This window comes from Vipera ursinii (assembly GCF_947247035.1).
Source record: "Vipera ursinii genome assembly, chromosome: 4".
NCBI lineage: Eukaryota > Metazoa > Chordata > Lepidosauria > Squamata > Viperidae > Vipera > Vipera ursinii.
Genome location: NC_139514.1, coordinates 98,611,969 through 98,637,372, shown reverse-complemented (window position 1 = coordinate 98,637,372; position 25,404 = coordinate 98,611,969). Strand labels below are relative to the sequence as shown.

General features: G+C 36.6%; 1 protein-coding gene across 1 annotated transcript in view; it reads right to left on the bottom strand.

Moving 5' to 3' along the window:
* Positions 1 to 25,404, bottom strand: part of ABCC4 (ATP binding cassette subfamily C member 4 (PEL blood group)) — a 212,120-nt gene that overhangs the window by 82,775 nt on the left and 103,941 nt on the right. Inside the window, exon 20 of the mRNA XM_083361690.1 lies at positions 9,195 to 9,274. Within this exon, the coding sequence (XP_083217816.1) occupies positions 9,195 to 9,274 (80 nt within the window). The remainder of the gene's footprint in view (positions 1 to 9,194; positions 9,275 to 25,404) is intronic.

Sequence of the window (25,404 nt, the reverse complement as noted above, 5' to 3'; positions counted from 1 at the left end):
TTCATAGAAATGTTTTGAAGGGATAAAATCCATAGTCCTTTGTAAAAAAGAAAGTAGAAATGTAGACAAGGAAAGATGGAGCAATTTAGAAAAACAGGAAAATGCTTGACAGGCCTATGGGAACCCTGACTTAAAGGCAACTCTGCATTCATTGTTGGCATGAAAAGCTCAGGAGACCAATAAATGCTGAAGGCCATAGGTTCTTAAACATCACTGATGCAAGCCGGGTTCCAGAATATGGATATGGGTACCAAATCTCTATAATTCAAGGCTGTCTGAACGATGCTTCATTTAACAATTGTAAAAGAGCAAAAGTGGGAGACTAAGATATTTCCCTGATGTGGAAGACCTTCCTATCAAGAGAAAATAAGATCTGCTGTATGTATCTTCTTGGTCAATAGCAGTACTACCCTCATCCTAGGGCTGGTCTACAGAATTGTATTTTGGGAAGTGGCTATGATACCACCCAGCTCCTAGCTTCAGGAATTGTTCTTTGATTGTAAGCACCTAATTAATTAATGCTTGTGATGTGTGGTCATGGTGGACACTGTACAATAAAACAGCCTCTTCTGAGGCTGTAGATGGAGATGAAACCCAATTTTTTTCCTATCCTGGTTTCCCATTCATTTTGTTTACTGATAGCTGCTCCTAGGCTTTGAGGTTGTCTATCAGTAATTAATATCATTATGACATAATGTACATTTCTGAAATTCAGGGGTGATTATGTCAACCCCCCAAGTTACAATTAAAATAATCTAAATGTGATTGATATTCAAAGGTGTTCACCAACTAAAATACAGACATGCAAGCATTTAATTTAGCACATAACCAAATCCTAATTATGGTATTATGTAAATCAGTATTTGTTTGTTTTAGTATTGCATTACCTCAACTGTGATAAATGCTACCAGGAAAGTAGTATCACGCAGGTTTAAAATGCAGTGGTGAAATTTAAAGCAAAGAGAGAACTGAGAGAACATGAAACCCTTTAACTAACTTGGTGTTTCGCCATCAGCCAAAACCCAAGAAAAGAATGGCTGGTTGCATTACAAACAATGCAAACAACAATTGAAAAATGCAAAATGCAGGAGTGTGAGGGGAAGAAAAGAATGACTGCAATCTTTCTTCCAGATCCAAATAAAGGTGAAACTCAAAAAATTAGAATATTATGCAAAAGTTCATTTATTTCAGTAATGCAACTTAAAAGGGGAAACTAATATATTAGATAGACCCCTTACTTGCAAAGCAAGATAGTTCAAGCCGTGATTTGTCATAATTGTGATGATTATGGCTTATAGCTCATGAAAACCCCAAATCCACAATCTCAGAAAATTAGAATATTGTGAAAAGGTGCAATATTCTAGGCTCAAAGTGTCCCACTCTAATCAGCTAATTAAGCCATAACACCTGCAAAGGGTTCCTGAGCCTTTAAATGGTCTCTCAGTCTGGTTCAGTAGGAATCACAATCATGGGGAAGACTGCTGACCTGACAGTTGTGCAGAAAACCATCATTGACACCCTCCATAAGGAGGGAAAGCCTCAAAAGGTAATTGCAAAAGAAGTTGGATGTTCCCAAAGTGCTGTATCAAAGCACATTAATAGGAAGTTATGTGGAAGGGAAAAGTGTGGAAGAAAAAGGTGCACAAGCAGCAGGGATGACTGCAGCCTGGAGAGGATTGTCAGGAAAAGGCCATTCAAAAGTGTTGGGGACTTTCACAAGGAGTGGACTGAGGCTGGAGTCAGTGCATCAAGAGCCACCACACACAGACGGATCCTGGACATGGGCTTCAAATGTCGTATTCCTCTTGTCAAGCCGCTCCTGAACAACAAACAACGTCAGAAGCGTCTTACCTGGGCTAAAGAAAAACAGAGCTGGTCTGTTGCTCAGTGGTCCAAAGTCCTCTTTTCTGATGAGAGCAACTTTTGCATTTCATTTGGAAACCAAGGACACAGAGTCTGGAGGAAGAATGGAGAGGCACACACTGCAAGATGCTTGAAGTCCAGTGTGAAGTTTCCACAGTCTGTGTTGATTTGGGGAGCCATGTCATTTGCTGGTGTTGGTCCACTGTGCTTCATTAAGTCCAGGGTCAACGCAGCCGTCTACCAGGAGATTTTGGAGCACTTCATGCTTCCTTCCGCAGACGAGCTTTATGGGGATGCTGACTTCCATTTTCCAGCAGGACTTGGCACCTGCCCACACTGCCAAAAGCACCAAAACCTGGTTCAATGACCGTGGGATTACTGTGCTTGATTGGCCAGCAAACTTGCCTGACCTGAACCCCATAGAGAATCTATGGGGCATTGCCAAGAGAAAGATGAGAGACATGAGACCGAACAATGCAGAAGAGCTGAAGGCCGCTATTGAAGCATCCTGATCTTCCATAACACCTCAGCAGTGCCACAGGCTGATAGCTTCCATGCCACGCCACATTGAGGCAGTAATTGCTGCAAAAGGGGCCCAAACCAAGTACTGAGAATATATGCATGCTTATACTTTTCAGAGGTCCGATATTGTTCTATGTACACTCCTTGTTTTATTGATTGCATGTAATATTCTAATTTTCTGAGATTGTGGATTTGGGGTTTTCATGAGCTGTAAGCCATAATCATCACAATTATGACAAATCACGACTTGAACTATCTTGCTTTGCATGTAATGCGTCTATCTCATATATTAGTTTCCCCTTTTAAGTTGCATTACTGAAATAAATGAACTTTTGCACGATATTCTAATTTTTAGAGTTTCACCTGTAGCTTATCTATAATAAAAAAAACAACTTTTAGGAAAAGTCAACATTCACTACCTTCAGTGAACATCAAACCTGGGGTAGAATTTTGAATATTTTTAAACATCTTAGAATGTTGTTTTTCTGCAATTTGGAAAATCCTTCTTCTGCATATTTGCATTAAAGTGCATAAACTCAATGTAAAGAAATTATATGGTCCACATTATGAATTCCAGATGCTTATAAAGGAATGACAGAACCCTTTCATGCTCAAAATTACTGCAATTGGTTTTTTAAAGGGTATAACTTTTAGCATATTCTTTAACAAAGAATATATAAAGTTGAAAATGTGTAATAGTTGTTCTGTACCAGCCTGCTACCGGCCCTGCAGAAAAGGCAGGGACAACCCCTTTTACAAGAAGGCAAGAGGCTGGAATTACGCCTGCCAAATTTATTGCTACAAAAACAAACGGAACAAGACAAACCAAGAAACAGGAGCTTTAAGAAACAGGAACTATCCAAGCGGTTGCCTTCAGCAAACCAGCCCTCCTACACATTCCCCTTATATAGAGTTCAGGGCATGGCTTCTCTCTGCCTCCTTCCGAGGAGCCCCATTGCCTTCCTCTGTCTACTCCTAACCGACTGCCTCCTGCGTCGGGCATCCTTGAACAGGGCCAGCTGTGGGTCATCTTCATCCACGCTGTCAGGCTCACAGAGCTGGGTCTCCGTGGTGACCAAGTGGGAGGGGCCTGGCTGAGGGCTCTCATCAGCAAGATCTTCAACCCCCTCAGCAAGGTCTTCAACACCCCCCTCCTCCTCCTCTGAGTCGTCCGACCCAACTGCCGAACCCACAGGCTGACCCTGAATCACAACAATAGTGTTCAAGGAGGCCTGGCTGGAGACAATACAATAGCAGTCAGGAAGAGGTACTTAATATGATTTTCAGAAGCCAGAATAATTTGATGAGCTTAGCTTTAACAAGGAGTATCATCTGCATATTTTTTTTTAGGCAGCAAAATGTTTTGAATCAGTCATACTTTGCCAGACTGGCAAGGCAAAGAAACCTAAAGGGCTTCTTCTCTACCACCAACTTTTCCTTCTTTCTTATCCAAGTTGTCCAAATTTTCCCCTTCCAAATGCTGAGAAGCTAGAGGGCAGCAAAAATGCACAAAAATGGAAGGACATTTTGTTTCCCACCATAGATGAATGGCTGCAAAGGTTGACGGAGTTAGGAAAAACACAACTACTTTTGTTTCTACTTGGAAACCGCTTCTGGACTTTGTGCTTGAGGTTGAAAAAAATGAAACTTTTGATTCTGAGTTTTACCAGTTAGATAAATTTGTTGTTATAAAAATGGCTAGTTTAACTATTATATAAAAGTAAAAGGTTGAGGTTTGATGTTGTTATCTTATGCTACTGCACCAAAAGGAGTCGGACGTCAATGCCTGTTCTTTATTTTTCCCTTCTTTTCTACACTTTTCCCTTCCCTTTCCCTCCCCTATTTTGCCTATTATTTGCTTTTGTATTTTTATATTTTATATTATAAACTAATTTTAAAAAATGCAAATGCTGTATTTGGATCTTGCGGAAGAACAGGGTAGAACAAAAGCTAATGACCCTCTTTTACTGGTCTACCATAGAGAGCATCCTCTCGTATGGTATTTTGGTTTGGTATGCTGGTCTGACAGCCACGGACAGGAAAGTATTACAGAGGGTAGTGAGCACAGCACAAGACATTGTGGGCTGTTCCCTGACACCACTGGATGACATCGCCAGGGCTCGTTGCCTTGGAAGAGTGAGGAAGATTCTCAGGGATGACTCACACCCTGGATGGTATCTCTTTACTACCATCCGGTAGGAGATACAGGAATGTAGCCATCCGTACCAACAGGCTGAAAAATAGCTTTTATCCATGGGCTGTTAGGCTTTTAAATGGGACATAATCTTATGCAGAATTGACTTGGGAGGCCGGTGTGTGGTGTAGTTGGTTCACATGGTGTGGTAGGATGGAGGGTTTGTTGTCACTGTGTGTTGGGGGGAGAGAGCACGGGGGAGGCTCAGTTAATCTCAATGTACACATGTTGTACTTTGAAAATAAAGGTTTATTTATTTATCTGAAAAGCTACTGTAGATCTTTGAACAGCACTGCCACCGATCTCTCTTCTTCTTTCAAGCTCTGCCCTGAACTGCCCTTGAGTTGTTATGGGGACATTAACCTAAACAGGTATTTCTTCCATCGGCTGGACCATCTCACATAATCATCAGAGTAGCCCATAAAAAACAAATATGGGTAACCCATCATAAGTTGAAACAAGGCTGTTCCTGTTGCTTTTGGAAAAAAAATAATACTAAGGTTATACTGGATTCTGATTTAGTTTTTAAATTAGAAACAAAACAGAGAAGTGGCAGTTAATTATTGCTGAAGATAAAGAAAATATGGAAGTCTACTTTGCCAATGAATTGTGTTAAAGGAAGGAGACAGATGGGAGAGGCCCTTGAGAATCTCAAAATGACAACCACATTGAAAACTAAAAGATGCTGAAATGTCTTCGAACACACTTTCCCTGACATTTCCACACAATGAAATGTAAGGGTCAACAGTATTGAAACAAATAAGCAGTTTCACTCATTTGCACTTATGAAAGCAAGTGACCTGAGCCATTGTTGTCATTTTAGGCACTTTTTTGTTCTTAATATCCAAACACAGCAGCCTTTTTTATTTTATTTTGAAAAAATTACTACAGCCACCTCACTTGCATTTTTCCTTTTCTTTGGCATTTTCACTTCATAAAAGCTGCAGTCAATGTGTTTTTGTGTGTGGTGAGAAGGGATGACATTTCCAGTGGTGGTCTTGTCCACAGTCTACATTGGTGGCTCAAGTAGTCTCAGGATTAGGTCTTTGTGTGCAATGAAAGGATATGAAAAGTCACTTATTTAAACTCAGTCAAGCTGTTGATTTTGGGGAGGGGAAAAGGGGTTTTTCAATTCACCAGCTTCAATAAATCACTGGCCTTTTCTTTCTCATTCAAGGGCAGCTGCAGATAGCACACAATGTTCCCCCAGAATCAAAACAAAATCTTAAGATTTTTTTTAATGCAACATTTAGAAGGGGCAGGAACATAAATTAAAGTTAACAGATGTATATTTCCAAACATTCTACAAAACCCTCCAGTCAGTATGCTGTATTAAAGAGATTCTGAAAATGCTTTGCAAGATAATGTTAACACTTTTAGAAAGAAACATACCCATGCAATGTTTAAAACAGGAAGTAAAAGAGGGAGGAAAATATGGGTATATAAAAGGCAAATGGGGAAAAAGATTTTGATTAGCACGTTTGGCATAATTTATTAGTGAATAATTTTTAGAAATAGCAGTATAGAGTCAAAGGATTCTGTACTCTTAAACTTCTACAGCTCCAGTTCTTTTAAAATATTTAAGCTTGCAGTCCTAAACAAGATTAAACACTGCAGGATTTATCTCTGGATAAGGATACATAGAACTGCATTGTGCATGTGGAAATTTTAATAGTATTTTGTAAAGCATAACAAAATAATTAAAAAGTAGAACCATCAACTACAAGGAAACTTACTCTTTGGTAATCATTTTCAGTAACATACATTATCATGTAAATAAATCCCATTGAAAACAAATTAGCACCTTTTCAAAGATACTGCTAAAGGTCACAGCAACATTATAGCATTTACTGCACAATTGGGTGATAGGAAAAAATTTCCTCTAGTCTACATATAGATTTATTTCTGCAAAACTAAAATATTCAACTGCTAGAAAAGCAAAAACAACAACAACCCTGGAATGATTCTAAATGACCCTACCAGAACTTGGAAAATGAACTACTTCTTCAATGCAAATCGTCTCAAGAAAAGCTTCTGGTTACAGCATTGTTTATTGAGTTTTACTTGATTCCTCCTGACAACCATTTGAACAATGACTATTGGGAAATGTCTCTCAAATTGTCAACAACAATAGCAAAGGCTCAGTGCTTTTATTCTCAGTTAATACTGATTTTTTCCCTTTTTTTTTTAAAGAAAGAGAAAATATTTCTTCCTGAAGAGATTAGAGGTTCTCTTATAAAAGACACCTGCAAACAAAACAAATGACAAAAGATCTTTATCATATTCAATAATAGGGATTTATTGTACAAACCTGGGCTTCTCCAGATACAAATAAACCAGAAGCCCTTCACAATTCAACTAAAATACTTCAACTAAATCAATGCTGCCCACAATTAAGAGGGAAATTTTTAAGGAGGGAGTGAGTATATAAACTGAAAGCTAGTAACATGCTTTCTTATGCATCTGAAATCATTTCAGAAGCATGGTTACAAAGGAGATGATTTAAGAATTATTATATTTTTCACCGACAAAAATATCAGGGACAAAACTGTGAAGAAATTCAGCCTTGTCAGAGCCCTCTTTAGGTGGGTGGGCGAGATATGTAAAACAGTTACTGATCAGTCTACCTTTCTTTAAAAGTTACCTGAAAGGGGCTCCTCACTAGCTTTAAATCTGGAGGGTTTTTAGTTACCTTACTTCAGATAAATAAAAAATAACGATTTTGTGCTAGAAAAAGGAACACAGAATCCATTCTTGATCTCTTAAACTAGGAGAGTCACTTGGTCCTTAGGCTGATGTAGTAAACTGTTTAAAATTAACAGGATTAAAATTAGTCTGACTCTAACTGTTCAAGCATGCACTGGATCATTAAATCAAGAACACATCAGGAAAAGTCCATTCATCTGAAGACAAAACAAATCCTTGCATTGTATCTTAGAGTATAAAATGCAGAAGGGCTAACAGTAGGAACGAGTGACATAAAAATTCAGGGCTTTGTACTATGCTCCTTCGCTAAGCATAATGTTTTTTGGAATTGTTGCATCTTTTTCCTAGATTGTAAATTTTGGAGGAGATACCAATAGGAAATAAAGTAAATTATGCCCAACAAGCATTCATATGATTAAAGAAATCAATTTGCCTACAGATCAAGGCCTGTGCTTTCATGTCTGAAGAAGCCTCATATCTGAAATGAAATAAAATGGTCAAGATCCCATCTGGTTGTTTGCTACAAAGGACTGATTTTCTTGTATGTTTCAATATGTGAGTTTTAGAGTTCAACATACTGTGTTATGACCATTCAAAAAGAAAAGAACTTATAAAGCAGATTTCCACAAAGGAATACTTTTCTAAAATCTGTTGGACTGCAGCTTTAAAGATCAAAGCTAAAACCCGCAGAAAATGTTGGGCTTTCCCCTCTCTTCTATTACGGTAGACACAAGACTAATTTTCTTCAAAAGCAAGGAAAAGAACAGAAGTCGAGTCTCAACAGATTGCTGGTAATGGCCAAGAATATATAACTATTCAATGCCTAGACAATTTAATCTGTCTTCTGAATCTATTGCTAGATTAGATAAGCACCAACTAACTTTGGAAATAAATGTGGTAATGGAATAAATGTTAATCTTGCCAATGCAGCTCTGCAACTATGTTCACTATCAATATGGCCCACCGTTCAGATAAATATAAACATATAGGCAACACATAGTCTGGCTACATGGTAATATCTAGATGTCACTAGTAAACTCTTCATTGAGTTCACTTAATTCCTGATAAGAGTAGGTCCATGTTTGTGTTGTTATCTTAGCAGCAATATGAAAATGGCTGGCCATTGCAGCTTTCAGGATTGATTTTCCATTTCAGGTCTACTTAGATTTTTGAGCTCAAGCACTAGGCTACTATCATCAGCTGAGGGCTTAAGAACTACAAGGGTCTCCCAAACAAGACCATATTATAAGTGGGAAAGTAAATTCCTGTGTTGGGCTTCCTACATAGTTTCCAGAAAAGACATTTGAGACTCTCCTGAAACCCAAATATTTTGTCGCAAATTAATCCATTACTACTTCCCTGATTTATACTTAAGACAACCTTTTTGTATGTATAATACTTCTTTCTTTTGTTTCCATTGAAGCTATTATTTTCAGCCCTATTATTACTAATCTCTTTTTTGTAAATAACCACACCTATTTCAATTCCAAACAGCTATAGTAAACATTGCCTTCTTTGAGGAAGTACATGCATAATTAGGTTAATCACTGCTATCTTTTCATGTGAGCTGATTGTTCCTTTACTGTGGATATGTTTCATAACACTGCAGAAAGTTTGCCAAATGTCTCAAAGGCAAACTAGGCACAACTTACCAAGCATTAAACTACTACATACTGAAACCCTGATATAATGGTAAACTGTTAAGAGCCACTCCTACCAGCCACTTATTACTCATTTCTTCTCCCCAGTCACTACCACTTGTTCTACAGTTTTGGACTACACCCTTCTCAAACAAGTACTTTCACTAAACTCATTATACACACACACACAAACACACACACAAACACAAGTGTCATCAAGACCTAGAATACCTCAAGCCCAGTTTTGTAAAAGTCCGTTCTTCGATTACCTGTACAAAGTCCAAGAATGTTAATGGCAATAAGTCATCCAAATGGCCAATATCTTTGGAGAAACGATTTAGGATTCTTCCTATAAGAAAACAACAAAACTGAGGGTTATTTGATTAAAAAATAAAAAAGGTGTCTTTCAACATTTAAAAAATGAGAATGGAGAAAATAAATGTGAACCTCGGCCTGAATGTGTTTGCTTGGAAATACATCTATAACTGCATTTGTTCCTCTGAGAAAGATGTCTTCAAGACTAAAGACTTAATAGAAGTTCGAGTCAAATAACAATTGTTATATTAGCCAATTCCAACTGCTTCAAAATAAGCAGGATACACATGCAATAAATACAGTTCAAGCTCAAACTAATTTAAATCTGTGCAGAATAATACATTTTGTTCAATGGTCTAAATTATTCTTTAACACTGCAATAATTATTTTTATAGAAACCAAAATTTTAGGATGATCATGAAGTAAGAAAACAAATTATATACCTACTTTCTTTTTTAGCAGTGATAGACCTTTTAGTAAGTCTGAAGATACTTATATTTGAACATCGTACAGGAGGCTAAACTGTAAGGTATGCCGCTCTAACAGCTACAGGTATTTTTGAAATCATTTTTAATAGTCTGATTAATAAAAATAAGTTCCATACAAGTCTAGCTCAAGTAAACTAATGGACTTGGACTAACCTACTATCAGTGAATGAAACACAGATTTCTTCTTTACCACATGAATAACATTTCCGATGAAATTATAAGCCCTTATTCGTTAAAGCTACAATCCTATTTTTAATTGCTTAGAAATATTCCTTTAAAAAATTATGACAAAGTGGAACTTTGTAGTTAACATTTTGCAAAGCTGTGCAGGTCTCTCAAAAAACTGACTAGTTAATACCAAACTTCATCTACATGGGTGGCAAGCTCCCCCTCATGTGATATGATCAAGCAGAGGTTAGGCAACCATCTGGTCTAGGATGCTTTAATCTGGATTCCTGCATGAGGAGGAATTCCCAGTTCAACCCCCGAGCATGGGGTTGAATTCAATGACCTAGATGGCCCCTTCCAACGGTACCTATACCAGGGAAATGCTCAGAAAACATACTACATCAAAATTATTACAACATAGTAAGAAGACATCAAAGGAGCACCTGTGTCTGTGTTGACAGTTTCCCCCATCAGTGACATTTGCTGTGCACATTTGAAATGATTTTTTCAAGTAGGAGAGATTTGTGTTGTCAGAAAACTCCAACATTTCAAATGTTTGACTGAACTGGTGGTGCCTCAAAGCCACAGGAAGATCTTCATATTTTTTTCTTCAATGATGAATGATATAACTCACTCTGATGGAGCTAATCAACCTCTGTGAGATTTATACAAGGACAGGACTGGTCCAAAACAGTGTTAATGTTTAATTAAATATTTACACAACTGATTGTTATTATCACTCTGAATTGAATGAAAGGAAGTCATCATGCTGACTTGTAGCATATTAGATGACAGTGAGAACAATTAATCAGTGGAACAACTTGCCTCCAGAAGTTGTGAATGCTCCAACACTGGAAGTTTTTAAGAAGAGACAAGACAACCATTTGTCTGAAATGGTATAGGGTTTCCTGCCTGAGCAGGGGGTTGGACTAGAAGACTTCAAAGATCCCTTCCAACCCTATTATTATTGTTATTGTTACTTTGTTTGTGAAATGTTGGTTGCTTGTTCCTTCAGATTCCATTTACGTATCAGTAGAACATTCAAAAAATCTGAAAGGTAACACAATATTGTTCACCTGAATAAACAATAATTATGAATGGACACAATATTGTGGAAAGGTTGGGAGAAGAGATTATGTTCAGAACATTTTTCAGAGAAAGTATCTACAGCAGTCTTGTAATGTCTGGTAACTGATTGCAATGGAATATGTACACTTGCCACAAAAACATCCCAAAAAGACACTAAAAAAATTTAGAACAGCTATTCCAATTAATTCCAGGTCTGATGAATTATTTAAATTGCAAAACTGAAATGGGGAACAGGAATTCCATGCCTTGAATTTCTTGATAAGGAATTCAAATTCAAATGTGAAAATCAATCAGTTGAAAACAATTTAGACAACAAACTGAGACAACTAATTTAATGACTCTTTAAGTTGCATGATAAAGAGTACACTCCAAAAGGCAAAACTGGACAAAGAAAAAAGCACTACCATTTAAATTTCATTGAATTAGATTTATATTTAAATTTAATCAAATTAAGGATATATAACTAAATGAATGCATTATTTGTATCTTGCATTTACAGCCTTCCTTTTCTGATACAGTTAATATAATTAGAATCCATGTTTAATTCTTCTATTTTCATTTTTGTGTGTGTTTTGTTAAAAATGACAATTCCTCATCTTTTGCAAAGGTTGTAGGGCCATACAGATAGTGGGAAGATTTTTCCCTGTGACTCAAATGTTGTACCCTCTAGATCAAGGGTCCCCAACCCCAGGTCTGTGGACCAGTACTAGGCTACGGCATGCCACCAACCAGGCCACACAAAGAAGCAAGGCCCCATCCGCGGGATGCAGGCAGCACACAAAACCATGCACCCTCCGGTCCGTGGAAAAATGTCTCTCCACGTAGGACCTCTGCTCTAGATGTAGGGTTTACAACAAGAAGAATTCCTAGCCATCCTATTTGGAAATTCCAATTCTGTAATTTTTGTTTGTATGGTAAATATATGCCAACATTTCTACTACTTAGAAGAAGCTATTATCATCTAATAGCTAATAGTATAGTATGGCAAGTTATAAGCTGATTAGTCTTCATATTAGCCTGAGGTTTTTATTTCTCATAATTAAAAAAAAATCAAATATATGAACTTGTTAACTTCTGCTAATGTTTGCTGGCATGCATAAAACTTAAACTGAATCATTCTAGGCATAAGCTCTACATCAGATAATAGTAATGATGATCATCATAATCTTGAATTGATCCACTCCAACAAAAGGCCTCTGTTGAAAGTTATAGGCTATCATATACAACCTGGGAGGGACGTGGTGGCTCAGTGGGTTAGGACGCTGAGCCTGTCGATCAGAAGGTCGGCAGTTTGGCGGGTCGAATCCCAAGTGCCACGTAACAGAGTGAGTGCCTGTTACTCGTCCCAGCTTCTGCCAACCTATCAGTTCGAAAGCATGTAAAAATGCAAGTAGAAAAATAGGGACCACTATGGTGGGAAGGTAACAGCGTCACGTGCACCTTTGGTGTCTAGTCATACCAGCCACATGACAGGACGCCCTGCCATAGGGCATAAAAACAGGATGCCAATGCACCTCAGAGCATGAAAATGGGACGTCGCTGTGCCGTGCAAAAATGGGCACTGCTGCATTGCAGAGTGCAAAAACAGGATGACAACGTGCTGCAAGGCACAAAAATGGATGATGACACACCGGGGGCATGGAAATGGGCCACTGCCACACTGCAGGGTGCAAAAATGGGGTGCCACCACACCACGGGGCACAAAAACGGGGCGCTGCCACGCTGCAAGGCGCAAAAATGGCCACTGCACCGTGGGGCACAAACAAGTGGCTGTGCCATGCAAAAATAGGGCAGGGCTAGTATCATGTGGGCACTAGTATCATTTGTGGTACATGCGTGCTCACAGCCCCATGCACACATGCACACATGTAAAATACTTTCCCCTCCCTTTTCCTTTGGTCTGCCCACCAACAAAGGTTGGTGGCCTCTGGAATATGGGATAAATGTTCATAATGCAAAGCATGTCAGGACCTATTTCATTCTCTTTCGAAGAGGATGGGATTTTTTTCCTTTACAAATTTATTGGTCCCTCCATAAATGTTTCTCTTTTTTTTAACAATATTTTATTATTTTTTTATAATCACAAATCCTTAATATTGTATCAGCAACATGTTGTCTGGGTTCCAATATTTAGCTTACTAATACTTGTTAAACTCCTTTCTCTCTACCTCATTTTTCTAGCCATTGATAAAATGTATCCCATGTTCTAAAGTATTCTGAATCTTCTTTCTCTTTGATTTTCAGTGTAAGTCTGTCCATTTCTGCACAGTCCAAGATTTTCTTAATTATCTCTTCATCTTTCCAAAGTTGAGCAAATACAATTTTCGCTGCAGTTAGTAGTTCCTCTTCCATCTTTAAACTTAACGTATATTTTATACAGTTTCTTAATCAATTTTTCATCTGATGTCAATAGTATCTGGTCAAATTGTGTTTGTTCTTTATAAATTCCAGATGTTTTAGCATCTTTTTCATATCTCGTTTGAATTTGCAGGTGTGGCCACCATGATAGATCAATGCCCTGTTCTTCCAATTCTTGTCTAGATTTTAGTTTCCCTTCAATATTCAGAATGCCTTTATAAGTCACAATTTTCTCATAGTTCATGAAGTTTGGGTGAACAAACGCTTCCATTGTTGAAAGCCATCCAGGTATTTTCATGTAAATTTTCGCTTTTACCTTTCCACATTTTAGAAGAAGTGTGTTTCTTACATAGTGGTTTTGAAAGTATCTATGTATTTTATTTTTTCCATACCATAGGAAGACATGCCATCTGAGTTGTAGGTCATGCCCCCCTAGGTATAGTAATCTTTTATGTGTAAGAGTCATCCATTCTTTTAACCATGTTAATACAGATGCTTGATAGTATAAAGCCCAATCTGGCAACCCAAATCCTCTATTTTCTTTTGCTTCTTGTAGCATTTTCAATCTAATTCTGGCTTTTTTTCTTTGCCAAATAAATTTCAAGATAAATATATTTAATTCATCAAAGAATTTCCCCCCAGTTTTATAGGTATTGTTTGAAATAAAAAAGAGTAATTTTGGTAAAATATTCATCTTCACCGTTGCTATTCTCTCTAGCATTGAAAATTGTAGATTTTTCCATTTTTCCAAGTCTAATTTTATTTGTTTTAATAATTTTACATAGTTGTCTTCTTTTATTGTTGCACATCTTGCTGTTAAGTATATCCCCAAGTATTTAACTTTCTTAACTATTTGAAGATCTGTTTTTTCTGACAATTGTTTTTTGTTGTTGTTGTTTCTTTATCTGTAAGGTTTTTGGTTATCACTTTGGTCTTTTCTCTATTTATTTTCAGTCCTGCCACTACTCCAAATTCTATCTTTTTCAAAGGTTTGAGGCTTGTCTCAAGCAGCTCTTGTAATATAAAAACCAAGTCATCCGCAAATGCTTGTAGTTTATATTTTTCATCTTTTATCTCCATTCCTTTAATTTCTGGGTCTTGCCTAATATTTCTATTCAATACTTCCAGTGTTAATATGAATAATAATGGGGATAATGGACATCCTTGTCTTGTGCCTTTTTTAATATTAAAATTTTCTGTAAAAATCTCCATTTACGATTAATTTAGCTATTTCTCTATGATAAATTGTTTTAATTATATTTATAAAGTTTTCTCCAAAGTCCATTTCGTTTAGTTCTTGAATCATAAACTGCCAATTTACATTATCAAAAGCCTTCTGTGCATCTAGAAATATTAACGGCATCTGCTTCCCTGGGTGCATTTCATAGTAATCCAAAGTATCTAAAATCATTCTTAAATTATTTTTTATTTGTCTCTTAGGTAAAAATCAATTTTGGTCTGTATGTATAAATTCAGTCAAAAATCTCTTTAATCTTTCTGCTATTATTGAAGCAAAAATTTTATACCCCACTTTTAATAGAGATATTGGTCTATAATTCTTTATCTGTGTCAAGTCTGAATCTTCTTTGGGTATTAGAGTACTGTTGGCTTCTATCCAAGTATTTGGTATTTTAGCTTCTTAAAGTACCTCATTACATAGTTCTTTCATTAATGGGCTTAATGTATCTTGTAGGCATTTATAAAACTCTGCAGGTAGCCCATCTGGACCTGGGTCTTATCAATTTCTTTGCCTTTTTATAGCCTCTGTTACCTCTATCTTTTTTTTCATTTAGCATGTTTTGGCTGTTCTCTGAAATTTTTGGTAAATCAGCTTTTTTATGTATTGCTTTGTTTTTTCTTGAGAAGTTTCTTCTGTTGTAAAGTGTCTCATAAGATTCTTTGATTATTTTTTTTTAATTATGTCATTTTGAAATTGTAAATTGCCTTTTGAATCTTGCAATTTATTTATCAGTTTTTTCTCTCTTTCTTTTTCAGTTTGTATGCTAACCACCTACCTGGTTTATTAGCATTTTCAAAAAAGTTTTGTTTTGCCCTTTTAATTTGTTGCGCCATTTTTTCATCCTCTGCTAAGTTTAATTTGTGTTTTATTACGGTATTTCCATTTGCTTTTTAAGAGTTTTCTTTTGTGGATATCTTTGTAGTTCTAGTTCCAATTTTATAAATTCCTCCTTTAACTTGGTTTGTTGTTGCTTTTTTTCTTTATTCTTTTTCACCATATAAGTTATAGCCAAACCTCTAAAGTATGCTTTAGCAGGATTTTTTTCCTTTACAAATTTATTAGTCCCTCCATAAACTTTTCAAAGCTTGCAATAAATACAGGTTATGAGATAAACACTGAAAAACCTCTGTCTTGGCTCTCTAACCGAAACTAGGATGGTGTAAAGTAACATCTAAAGTTATGAGAACTGTTAATGAGTGCCAGAATAATATAATTTTGCTTCAGAGCCAAGTGAGTATCAAGCCTAGCCAATAGCTGTACTAATCATTCCAAAAGGAAGATTATTTATATGCAATATTCCCATTTTAAAATGACTACTTAGTTCTCATGGGTAATCAAGTTGCTAATCAACTCCAACAAACTGTAGCTTTGATGTCGGGCTTGCATTACTTTTGTTAAGTAATGCAGTATTTTGAAAACAATGTTTGCCAGAAATTCTAGTAGGGAAAAAGTAGTTTTGCTTAAAAAATCAAGGGAATGGGAATTATTCAGGCTAGAAAAATGATCCATAAAAAAAATGAACAGCCCTTTTAATCTGACTAATTCACGTGTTAATTTTTGGAACAATGAGTAGAGGCATACGATTTGGAAAGAACTGGTACATGAACACAATTATAAATACGAATGTAGCAGGGATTCAGTGATACATCATTTGGAAAGCTTCGCTCTAGAGCAAGATAACAATTTTGAAACTATTTTGCTTAACAAAACAAGCCTCTCTTTTGTAAACTTGAAGCAAATAATGAAAACTATACCAAGTTCTAAAGAAGTCCATATGCAGGCCAATGGCCTTTCTGGAATTACACCCTTAGCAGAGATGGGTGTCCAAGGAGATACATTTATTGATTTCTTAAACACACTTGAATGTTGTTGCAATTAAAAACGAGTGTTGGTGGCTCAGATAAAATATGTAATACAAATCCAGTATAATTTTTTTTTAAAAAATACCACAATGTACAGTGAAAAATATTGGAACAGCATGTCAAATCAGAGGAGGGCTCTCAAAAAGTTCCATTTTTGGAAGCTTGCAAAAAACAACAACAAAGAGCCTTATCTTTACAGGGAACAAATTCCATAACAATCACACTGCAACAAAAAAGCATAATACAACCATTCATTTAGGGACCATTTGAAGTTACAATGGCTTTGAAAAAAGCAATTTATTACCAGTTTTCACACTTACGAGCATTAGAGCATCTTCGTGGTCACGTGAACAAAATTTGGTTGCTTGGCAACTGACAGGTATTTATGACAGTTGCACTATCCCAGGGTCATGTGATCACCATTTGTAACCTTCCCAGCTGGCTTCCGACAAGTAAAGTCAATAGGGGAAGCCAGATTCACTTAACAAACGCATGATTCATTGAACAGCGGCAGTGATTAGCTGAAGAGCCGAGGCAAAAATGATCATAGAATGGGGCACAATTTATTTAACAACTGTCTTGCTTAGCAACAGAAATTCTGGGCTCCATTGTGGTTTAACACAAGGACTACCTGTAGCAGCTTCTTAACTCAGGTGTTACCCATACAAATGTGAGACTTGCAGCAATTTCTAGAACTAATCAGAGGGGCCAATATAGCTGGAAAAGGTGGTCCTGAAGGTGTCTAGTTGACAAGCCATGCAACCAATGTAGTCCTTTGCGAGAACAATGTTATGTGCTCCCAGCGACAGGAGCTCAAAAGTATGTGGGTTACGAGCATTTTGAAACTGTGCATTTTGAAACTGTGGTTTCTGAATATTCTTTAAAGGCAGCTCCCAAGGAGATTAGTTTATAGTAATAGCTGCCCAGATGGACTATAGCAGTGCTACACAATCTTGACAAGATGTAAGGATTTCAATTCCCAGAATTACCCAGCCAGCAAGGTTGAGGAATACTGATCTACAGGACACCACAAAGAGACCTTTGATGTTTAAATATGTTACAATTTTGAGAAGTGTAATGCATCAAGAAAATGTTTATAATTCAATGGATTAAAATACAGTATACAGTATGAAATGGCCATCAACTTCTCCATCTTGCTGTATCATTTCACCCAAAGATACATTTCACCTGTACTCCCCTACTTTATTAATATAATGTGACATGTTAAAGAAAGTCAAAATCCTTTTGTTCAACCCAATCTACTCTACTGGTCCATGAAAAATGAAGAAGGGAAATCACATTCATCACTATGAGTTTACTGTAAAGGATAAACAACACATAGTTTAATTATCAGAAGAAGCCCTATCAAGATCAAAAGTTTTCACATCTCACATTAGTACAGTTAACAATTATGCATATGTAAGGAAAACATGCATTTCAAGGAGGGTATAATTGAGAAAACCTTTCCATTTTTATAATGGAAAAATTATCATTAAAATACACATTTGCTATTGACAAAACAGGAGATGCATATTATTCTTTAAACTATAACATTTGACACAATTTGTGAACATTACAAAAAGAGCTCTAAAGTCAGGAGAACTATATCCCATTACATTTCAGTGTGATTAAACCCAGAATATAGACCTTCCTAATACTTTTAGGGTATTTTCAAACTCTTGCTTCCCTTGTACAAAGAATGTTAGCTTTTACAAGGAATGTATTAATTCCAGAAATCTTAATACTATCACAGTAAATAATATGGCTGGAACACACACACACACACAGAGAGAGAGAGAGAGAAAGAGAGGGAGAGAGAGAGGGAGGGAGAGATTTAAGATTTCTACCTAAGTAATTAAATACCTTTCCAATGTCCATTAATCATAGTTAAATAAAGGTCTGTCAGCAAAGTTCTATGTACATATTTGGGACTATGCTACAGTCAAACACTTTGCCGTATCTAAGTTAAACAATGATTCATTAAACCTCCCTCTCTATATAATAGTTAGGACAAACTTGAAGTGAAAGGATCAAAACACTTTTGTTCTTCATAAAAGAGACACTATGTGATATCCTTTTCTTACAAGCTCTGTAAATTGCTTTAATTGCTTGAATCAGAATGTGCTCAGGTGGTTCCACCACATCCATGCCTGCCTTTTGCAGCTGTCTGTTGACACTCAAAAGTGGATGTTCAAATCTTTCCTTCCAAATAGGAAGCACCCCTCACAGTTGAATCACCTACTTCAAAAAGTTCATTCATGCGTTCTCATCAAAGGATCCAATAAAAAGTACAGTACCATTCAACTCTTAAATACTAAAGTTTAGAAGCTGGGCAAAAGACCAATCAAATTATCAGTCTGATGGGCTCATATGTGGTGTTCAAACTACACACATTTTTACCATCTTCTTCTTCCTTATGTGCAGTTTGTCACATCAGCATTTTCTGTAACATTAGAACCTTTTGGGAAACACCCAGCCAGGCAAGGGAGAAGCCTCAAGCACAGAAGTAGCCTCCAGTCTTTATGCAGTCACAGGAAATCCAGAACTGACCCCCACATCCCAAGCTCCATACAGCCTTATCTATCTGTTCTCAAGCTGAGGCAGGCAGTCTGGGAAGATTCCTGTATAATAGGCAGAATATAATAAAGTAGCAAGCATGGAAATGTATGGTCTGGTTGCTTGTGCCTCACAGAACCATATAGTATGGTTGGAATACTTTCTCTAAATTAATACAGAAAAGTGGGCTTTCCCTACCCAATTCAATTCAATAAGATTAACAAAATCAACTCAGCTAGACCTTTCATTCCAGGTAACAATGCGGCCCAGAGTCCCTATGATAGCAAGATAGGCAGCATATAAATTTAATAAGAAAATAATAACCAAGGTTAATGAAATATATGAAACCATAGAGATCTTTACTTCCATCAACCTAATATTACATTACAATTATTTTTTTAGCAAAACAAGTGTCACAATATATAACTAAACTGGTCTTTTTTAATTTCTAAAAATAAAATAGAGCCCCCAAATTAATAAGCATCTCTTCTGAGTCTCTTGCTCTGCCCACAATCGAGCTGTGGGCTAATTTGCCTTTAATCTGATCCCTTGGTTGGTCTCTCAAGGTATATCCCTATACCATAACACATACTTACAATAGTAAGTGTTGTATTTCCTTATTCTGGTGCTCCTGCCAAACTGGAATTCAAGTTCCCAGAATTCCCCCAGCCAAGTCAGCTACATGTAGATCAGGGGTCCTCAACTTGTGGGCTGCAACTGAGGTTTGCAACTGGGCAGTGGAAACAGCTGGCGAATGTTTGCACACATGCATCACTTGCATGAGCAGGGGGCAAGCACCTGCACGCCTGTTCCATTTGCTTGAGAGCAGTTATGTGTGCATGCTGCGCAAACCATCTCCTCACTCCCCCCCCCCCGGTCCACAAAGCTGGAAACTTTGGGGAACTCTGATCTAGATGATTCCAGATTAGGGGAGGTTGGTTGCAGAGGAAAATTTAAACAGCCTTTTATACTGTATATCCCTTCTTCTCTAAGAGAAACTGGTGTGGGGAAGGGTACATCATTAAAATGTTTTTATTGCTACTTTAAGCATTTTCCAGTTTCAAGGCAATGACAAATAATTGAATTTGTCCATATCAATTGCTGACAGAAAACACACCCCACAGCAATGCTAGTGAAGTTCAACGCAGTACAATCATAAAATCATCAAAACCATTAAAATTGGGTTTCAAGCAATAAAAGGAACCAAGTTTCATTTCTGGGGAAAAAAATAAAGAAACTAAAAATATGTATGTATGTATCTTGAATGGCTGACAATTACTGATCTATTCTAGTTTCCATTCCATGTTCTTATAAATAAATGCTTATAGAGGCATCTTATCTTTTAAAAAATATGTTACTAACATTGCCTGTCCATATACACTACTATGCAGTTATTACTGGCTACGCTACAGGGTTCCTCAAAATACAAATAAGAAAAATACATGCAAATTTTCTCTGCCCTCCTCAATATGTGCCAGAAGACAGAAAGTAACAAGAACATAATCACTCTCCTGGCTTCTGTAAATGGGCACCATGGTACTGAGCAGTTTCAGGACACAACAAACCCATGAGTAGTGTTTTTATATCCTCAATTAATTTACTATTTGAACAAGACTCTGTCAAACAAGAAGCTAGTCACAGGCTGGGAAAAGAAATGTTTCATTATGAGGGGAAAGTTTGTCCATGAAAATTTACTCCAGTTTTTGCCCAATAGTTGGCTGTAACAATAGTACTCCTGTTTTTTTAGACAGTAATTTATTAATAATAAATATTAATATTTATCAATACTGATAACTACACTAGAAAGTTACTACAAACTAAAAAAATAAAAGGTACAGAAAAGAAAATAATAGAAAAATATGAATACAGTAAAGAAATAGAAAAGAAATAAATGACTTTCCCTTCCTCACAACTATAATTTTAGTAATTTATCACTTTCTCTTAAAATATCATAAATAATCTCTTCTTCCCATGTCTCATTTTTTTATCTATAAACAAAGCTATAAAACCTTGCCTTTTCAGTTTTGATATCCAAAACACATCCCTTCACCCCAGAGAGTAAAATTATAGTTTTCTTTCAATCTCCTTTGTTCTCACTGTGCTTACAATGGGTTGGCCTCCTAGCAATTACTCCTCCTAATCAATTTCTCTATTGGTACTCAGTGATCTTTTGCCCAAACCATTCCTCCTTTATTATGGGAAATACACACTAAAAATGGAGTACAACCAATACAGCTCATTGGGCTTTGAGTCCTTTTGAATTTTAGCCAGTTGGTACTATCTTCAAGCAATTATTCAAAATCAACCTTGTCAATAGCAATGAAACACTGGTTAAAAAGGAACAGAAATATTTTGTTAAAATTATTAATAGCTGAGGAAATTCCTCAGGGGGACTATCCACTATTCCATTGTATAGGTAGTCCTTGACTTACAGCCATTTGTTTAGTGGCTGTTCAAAGTGACAACAGCACCAAAAAAGGGGACTTATAACTATTTTTCACACTTATGACTGTTGCAGCATCCTTATAGTCAGGTGATCAAAATTTGGACACTTGGCAACTGGCATGTATTTATGACAATTGCAGTGTCCGGGGTCCTTTGATCACCTTTTGCAGTCTTCTGAAAAGCAAAGTCAATGGGAAGCCAGATTCACTTAACTATCATGTTACTAACTTACTGCAGTGATTCACTTAACAATTGTGGCAAGAAAGGTCATAAAAATGAGACAAAACTCATGTAACAACGGTTTTGCTTAGCAACAGAAATTTTGGGCTCAATAGTGGTTGTAAATTGAGGACTAGTCTTTTTCTTTTATTGGATTAGCAATCTCCAGAAGAAAGCAGAAGGTTATCATTGAGATTGCAGATTATATCTCAGTCAAAAACACAAAAAAGGAATGAAACTTAAACAAAATAATTATGTGTTTGTAGGTTAGAATAATGTCATTGACTCTTTTATGTGATTGAGGGACTTTCCCTCTTTTCTAGTACCAGTAGTAAAGTACCATACAAGAATTAGATACTAATAACGGAAGCACCCATTTTTATTTTGCTTTATTTTGTAGGCTGCTTAGACAATTGCAGTTGACAAAGTAATTATTAGTATAATAAATAAACAAGTCAGAATTGTTATACCTGATATCAGACAGGCACGCACACTTAAAATGAGGCATAATGAACATCTGACAAGAAGGTTATTAAAACAGGAAGCCACTGAGGAAGTGATTCTGCTGAACAAGCTGACCCAGGACAGACCAAGAAGCTCAGGCAGAAAGATACTCATTTGCCTTAAAAATAATAGTTGCCTGAGAAGAAAATGGGCTGAAGGTAGCACATAGCTGAGACCTGTTGTATCTCATGAAAAGAGATCTTACCTTTCTTAGCTCAGCCAGTTCTCCCAATGTACCCCAAAAACAGCTATCAAATTGCCAATGTACACAGAGGTGATATCCAGATGCATCATGCTGAAACCACGCCCACCCCATTGCCTATTGACTCTCCAGATGCATGCACTGTGTTTAATGAACATAGGTTTAATGGAATGATGCTCTGGTTCCTCTATTATGAAACCAATAAGATCTTCAACCTAGAACATCAAAGTCCTGGTAAATTCTGTTTGCTTAAGCTCCTTAATTGCTAGTATAGAATCAGAAATGTCAATTTGCCAAATGAGAGGGTTTTTTCTATAATGTTGTCAAAATTATAAACATGTTACCAGAAACTTCATGTTGTTGTCCTAATCCCAGATGAATGCTGTTAAAGGCATTAAAAAGGAACCAGAGAAGAAGGGGTAAGACATAGGAAACAGCAAGCATGTCACACTGCCGGCCTGTGGGCCAGATGCATCATGCTGAAACCACGCCCACCCCATTGCCAGCAATGGGGGAAAAGTCACAATACGTCGCACGACGTTACATGACGTCGCGAGTTTGACATGCCTGGGATACAGAATTACAGAGTTAGAAGGGATCTTGGTGGTCTTCTAGTCCAACCCCCTGCGCAAGCAGGATACCCTATACCATTCTGGACAAAGGGCTATCCAATCTCCTCGTAAAAACCTCCAGTGATTCTTAACACTATAAACCTGCCTGTAAAGTCAAAATGCTTTTGTTCCTTTTAAACATCTGGAAATTATTTACAATTCATAAATCCGCTCAGGATCAATTAAAGCAGTCCAAAACCTATTTTAGTATTATAGAGTTGAAACAGATCTTGGAGGACTCCTAGGTAAACCCAATATTCACAGCAGGAATCCCAAGACTATCCCAGCAAATGATTGCCCAACCTTCAATGATGGAGCACCCATGTCTCCAGAAGGCAGGCTGTTTCACTGCTTCAGGTGAACTCACAACCCTTGAGTTTACATCTGTAAAGGTTCCACCCACTGGGTCTTGTTTTATCCTTGGACACTATGACTAAATCCTCACTTTCTTCCTTGTGCAGCCCTTCAAACATTAGAAGACTACTCTCATGTCTTCCTTCCTTTTGGCTAAACATATCTATTTCCTTTAACTGTTCTTTAAGAGGAATTAACCTCTAATAATAGGATTTAGATTCCACCCACTGATTCTTGACTTATGCTCAGGCACATGGAAAATAAATCCATGCACTTTCCCTTGTGACAGTCCTTCTGTCTGTACTGGAAGACTGCTATGGTTCTCCCTTCAGCCTTCTCTTCTTTAGCCACTATCCAATTTTTAAAAATATTCTTCATGGATTTAGCCTCCTTTTACGTTTAAATTTGGGACAAAACATCCCTTATGGATTTTTTTGCGTAAAACAGAATGAAATGAATTTATGATTCATGGTTTTGCCAATAAACAGGAGAGATTATAGAAATAGGATACTCATGATGTAACTTTATAGAAAGAGGTACATTTATAACTGTATAATTGCTGTAAAGAAGATTGGAAGTCACTTCTTTAGTAGCTTCTTTCTCTTCTATTTTTCTTTTTATTTCTTGCACTTTAAAGCTTTTTCTTTGATTTTTCTTTTTTCTTCCTTCCATTATATTAATTTGCATGAGTTTTTACCTTTTTTTAAAAAAAACTTTTAATATAACTGATAGATTTTAAAAATTGGGACAGGAAGCAAATGTTTGACATCAGAGAGTTTAGAACTGGATTCAAAACCCTGTGAAGGATTACATCTTACCTGTATACGTATTTGGTTATCTGTTCCAAGTAGAAAAAAGTCAGTATTTAGGAAAATTAAAAATCAATAGTGATATAAAGCCTACATCCTTTCTCCCAATTTCCTCCCCCCATGGCAACCAAAAATCAACCAAATTACACCTGTCTCTCAAAACTCCAGTACTGTTTCACTATGCCGTGTGAAACATATCCTATGAATTTAAGATCAGATAATCTTAAATAAGGATCACAAACATTCAAGAAACAAGATTTATTTTCTGACAAGCTCCATCAAAACTTCTTGGCCAACCACATTTAGCAAATGGAAAGGAGAGGTACATTATTAAATCAAATTGCTACACTGACCATTTTTGACAGAGAAAGACCATAATCCAGCTATTAACCTTTTCTGTATTTGTTTTCTGTTCACTATGAAGACAGATTTTTTTCTGAAACACAACAAAATGAACAAATTATGCAAATATAAGCCTTTATGTACAGCACATATGTGACAGCACCCAAAACTGATGTAATGTAATCACTCATGTGTTTGTAGTCTATTGAAGAACAAGTACTTACATGTTTATCCTTTTTTTTAAAGAAAGTTTCTGTTTTACTACAGTTTGATGCCATAAATACTTTTGCATGTAGCTCATCAACCCGTAAATAAGGAAACATGAGCTAGACCAGCATGTAATAGCTTTACTTCATTTTACATAACATGACCTCTCTGACTCTAGTTAAGTCTGATTTAATGCACATACTTAGAGATTTATTTAAGTGTACAGGTCCCAATCAGCCACACTACCACTATTACCTGATGGTGCAACTGAGTCTGGCACGGCCAATGATTCTGATTCTGTTTCAAAAGCTCGAATTTGGATTTGTGCATTAAGAGAGGGATTGACTCAATAACTGGTCTACAAATTTTGGGAAATTATTGACCTCCGAGATAAAATGTGTTAATTCTTACATTTTCATTAGATGAATTAGAAACGGGTGATAAAGGTGCTGGTTGGCTAAAGTTTTCAAGATTTCACAATAAAGATTTACACATAGGCGAGTATATTTGCCTACAAAGGAGGAAGTGTCTAGTGATCATGATGCCTCGTAATGTCTCGACAAAGTACAGTACTACAATGAAAGTGGTACCACATGGAAGTACATAAATTTATCTTCTCTTTGAGACTAAAGATTATTATCTAACTGTAACTTATTGTTCTTTTATTGCAAGGTACATTTGTCTTGGTCAGATATCCGCATCATATAATT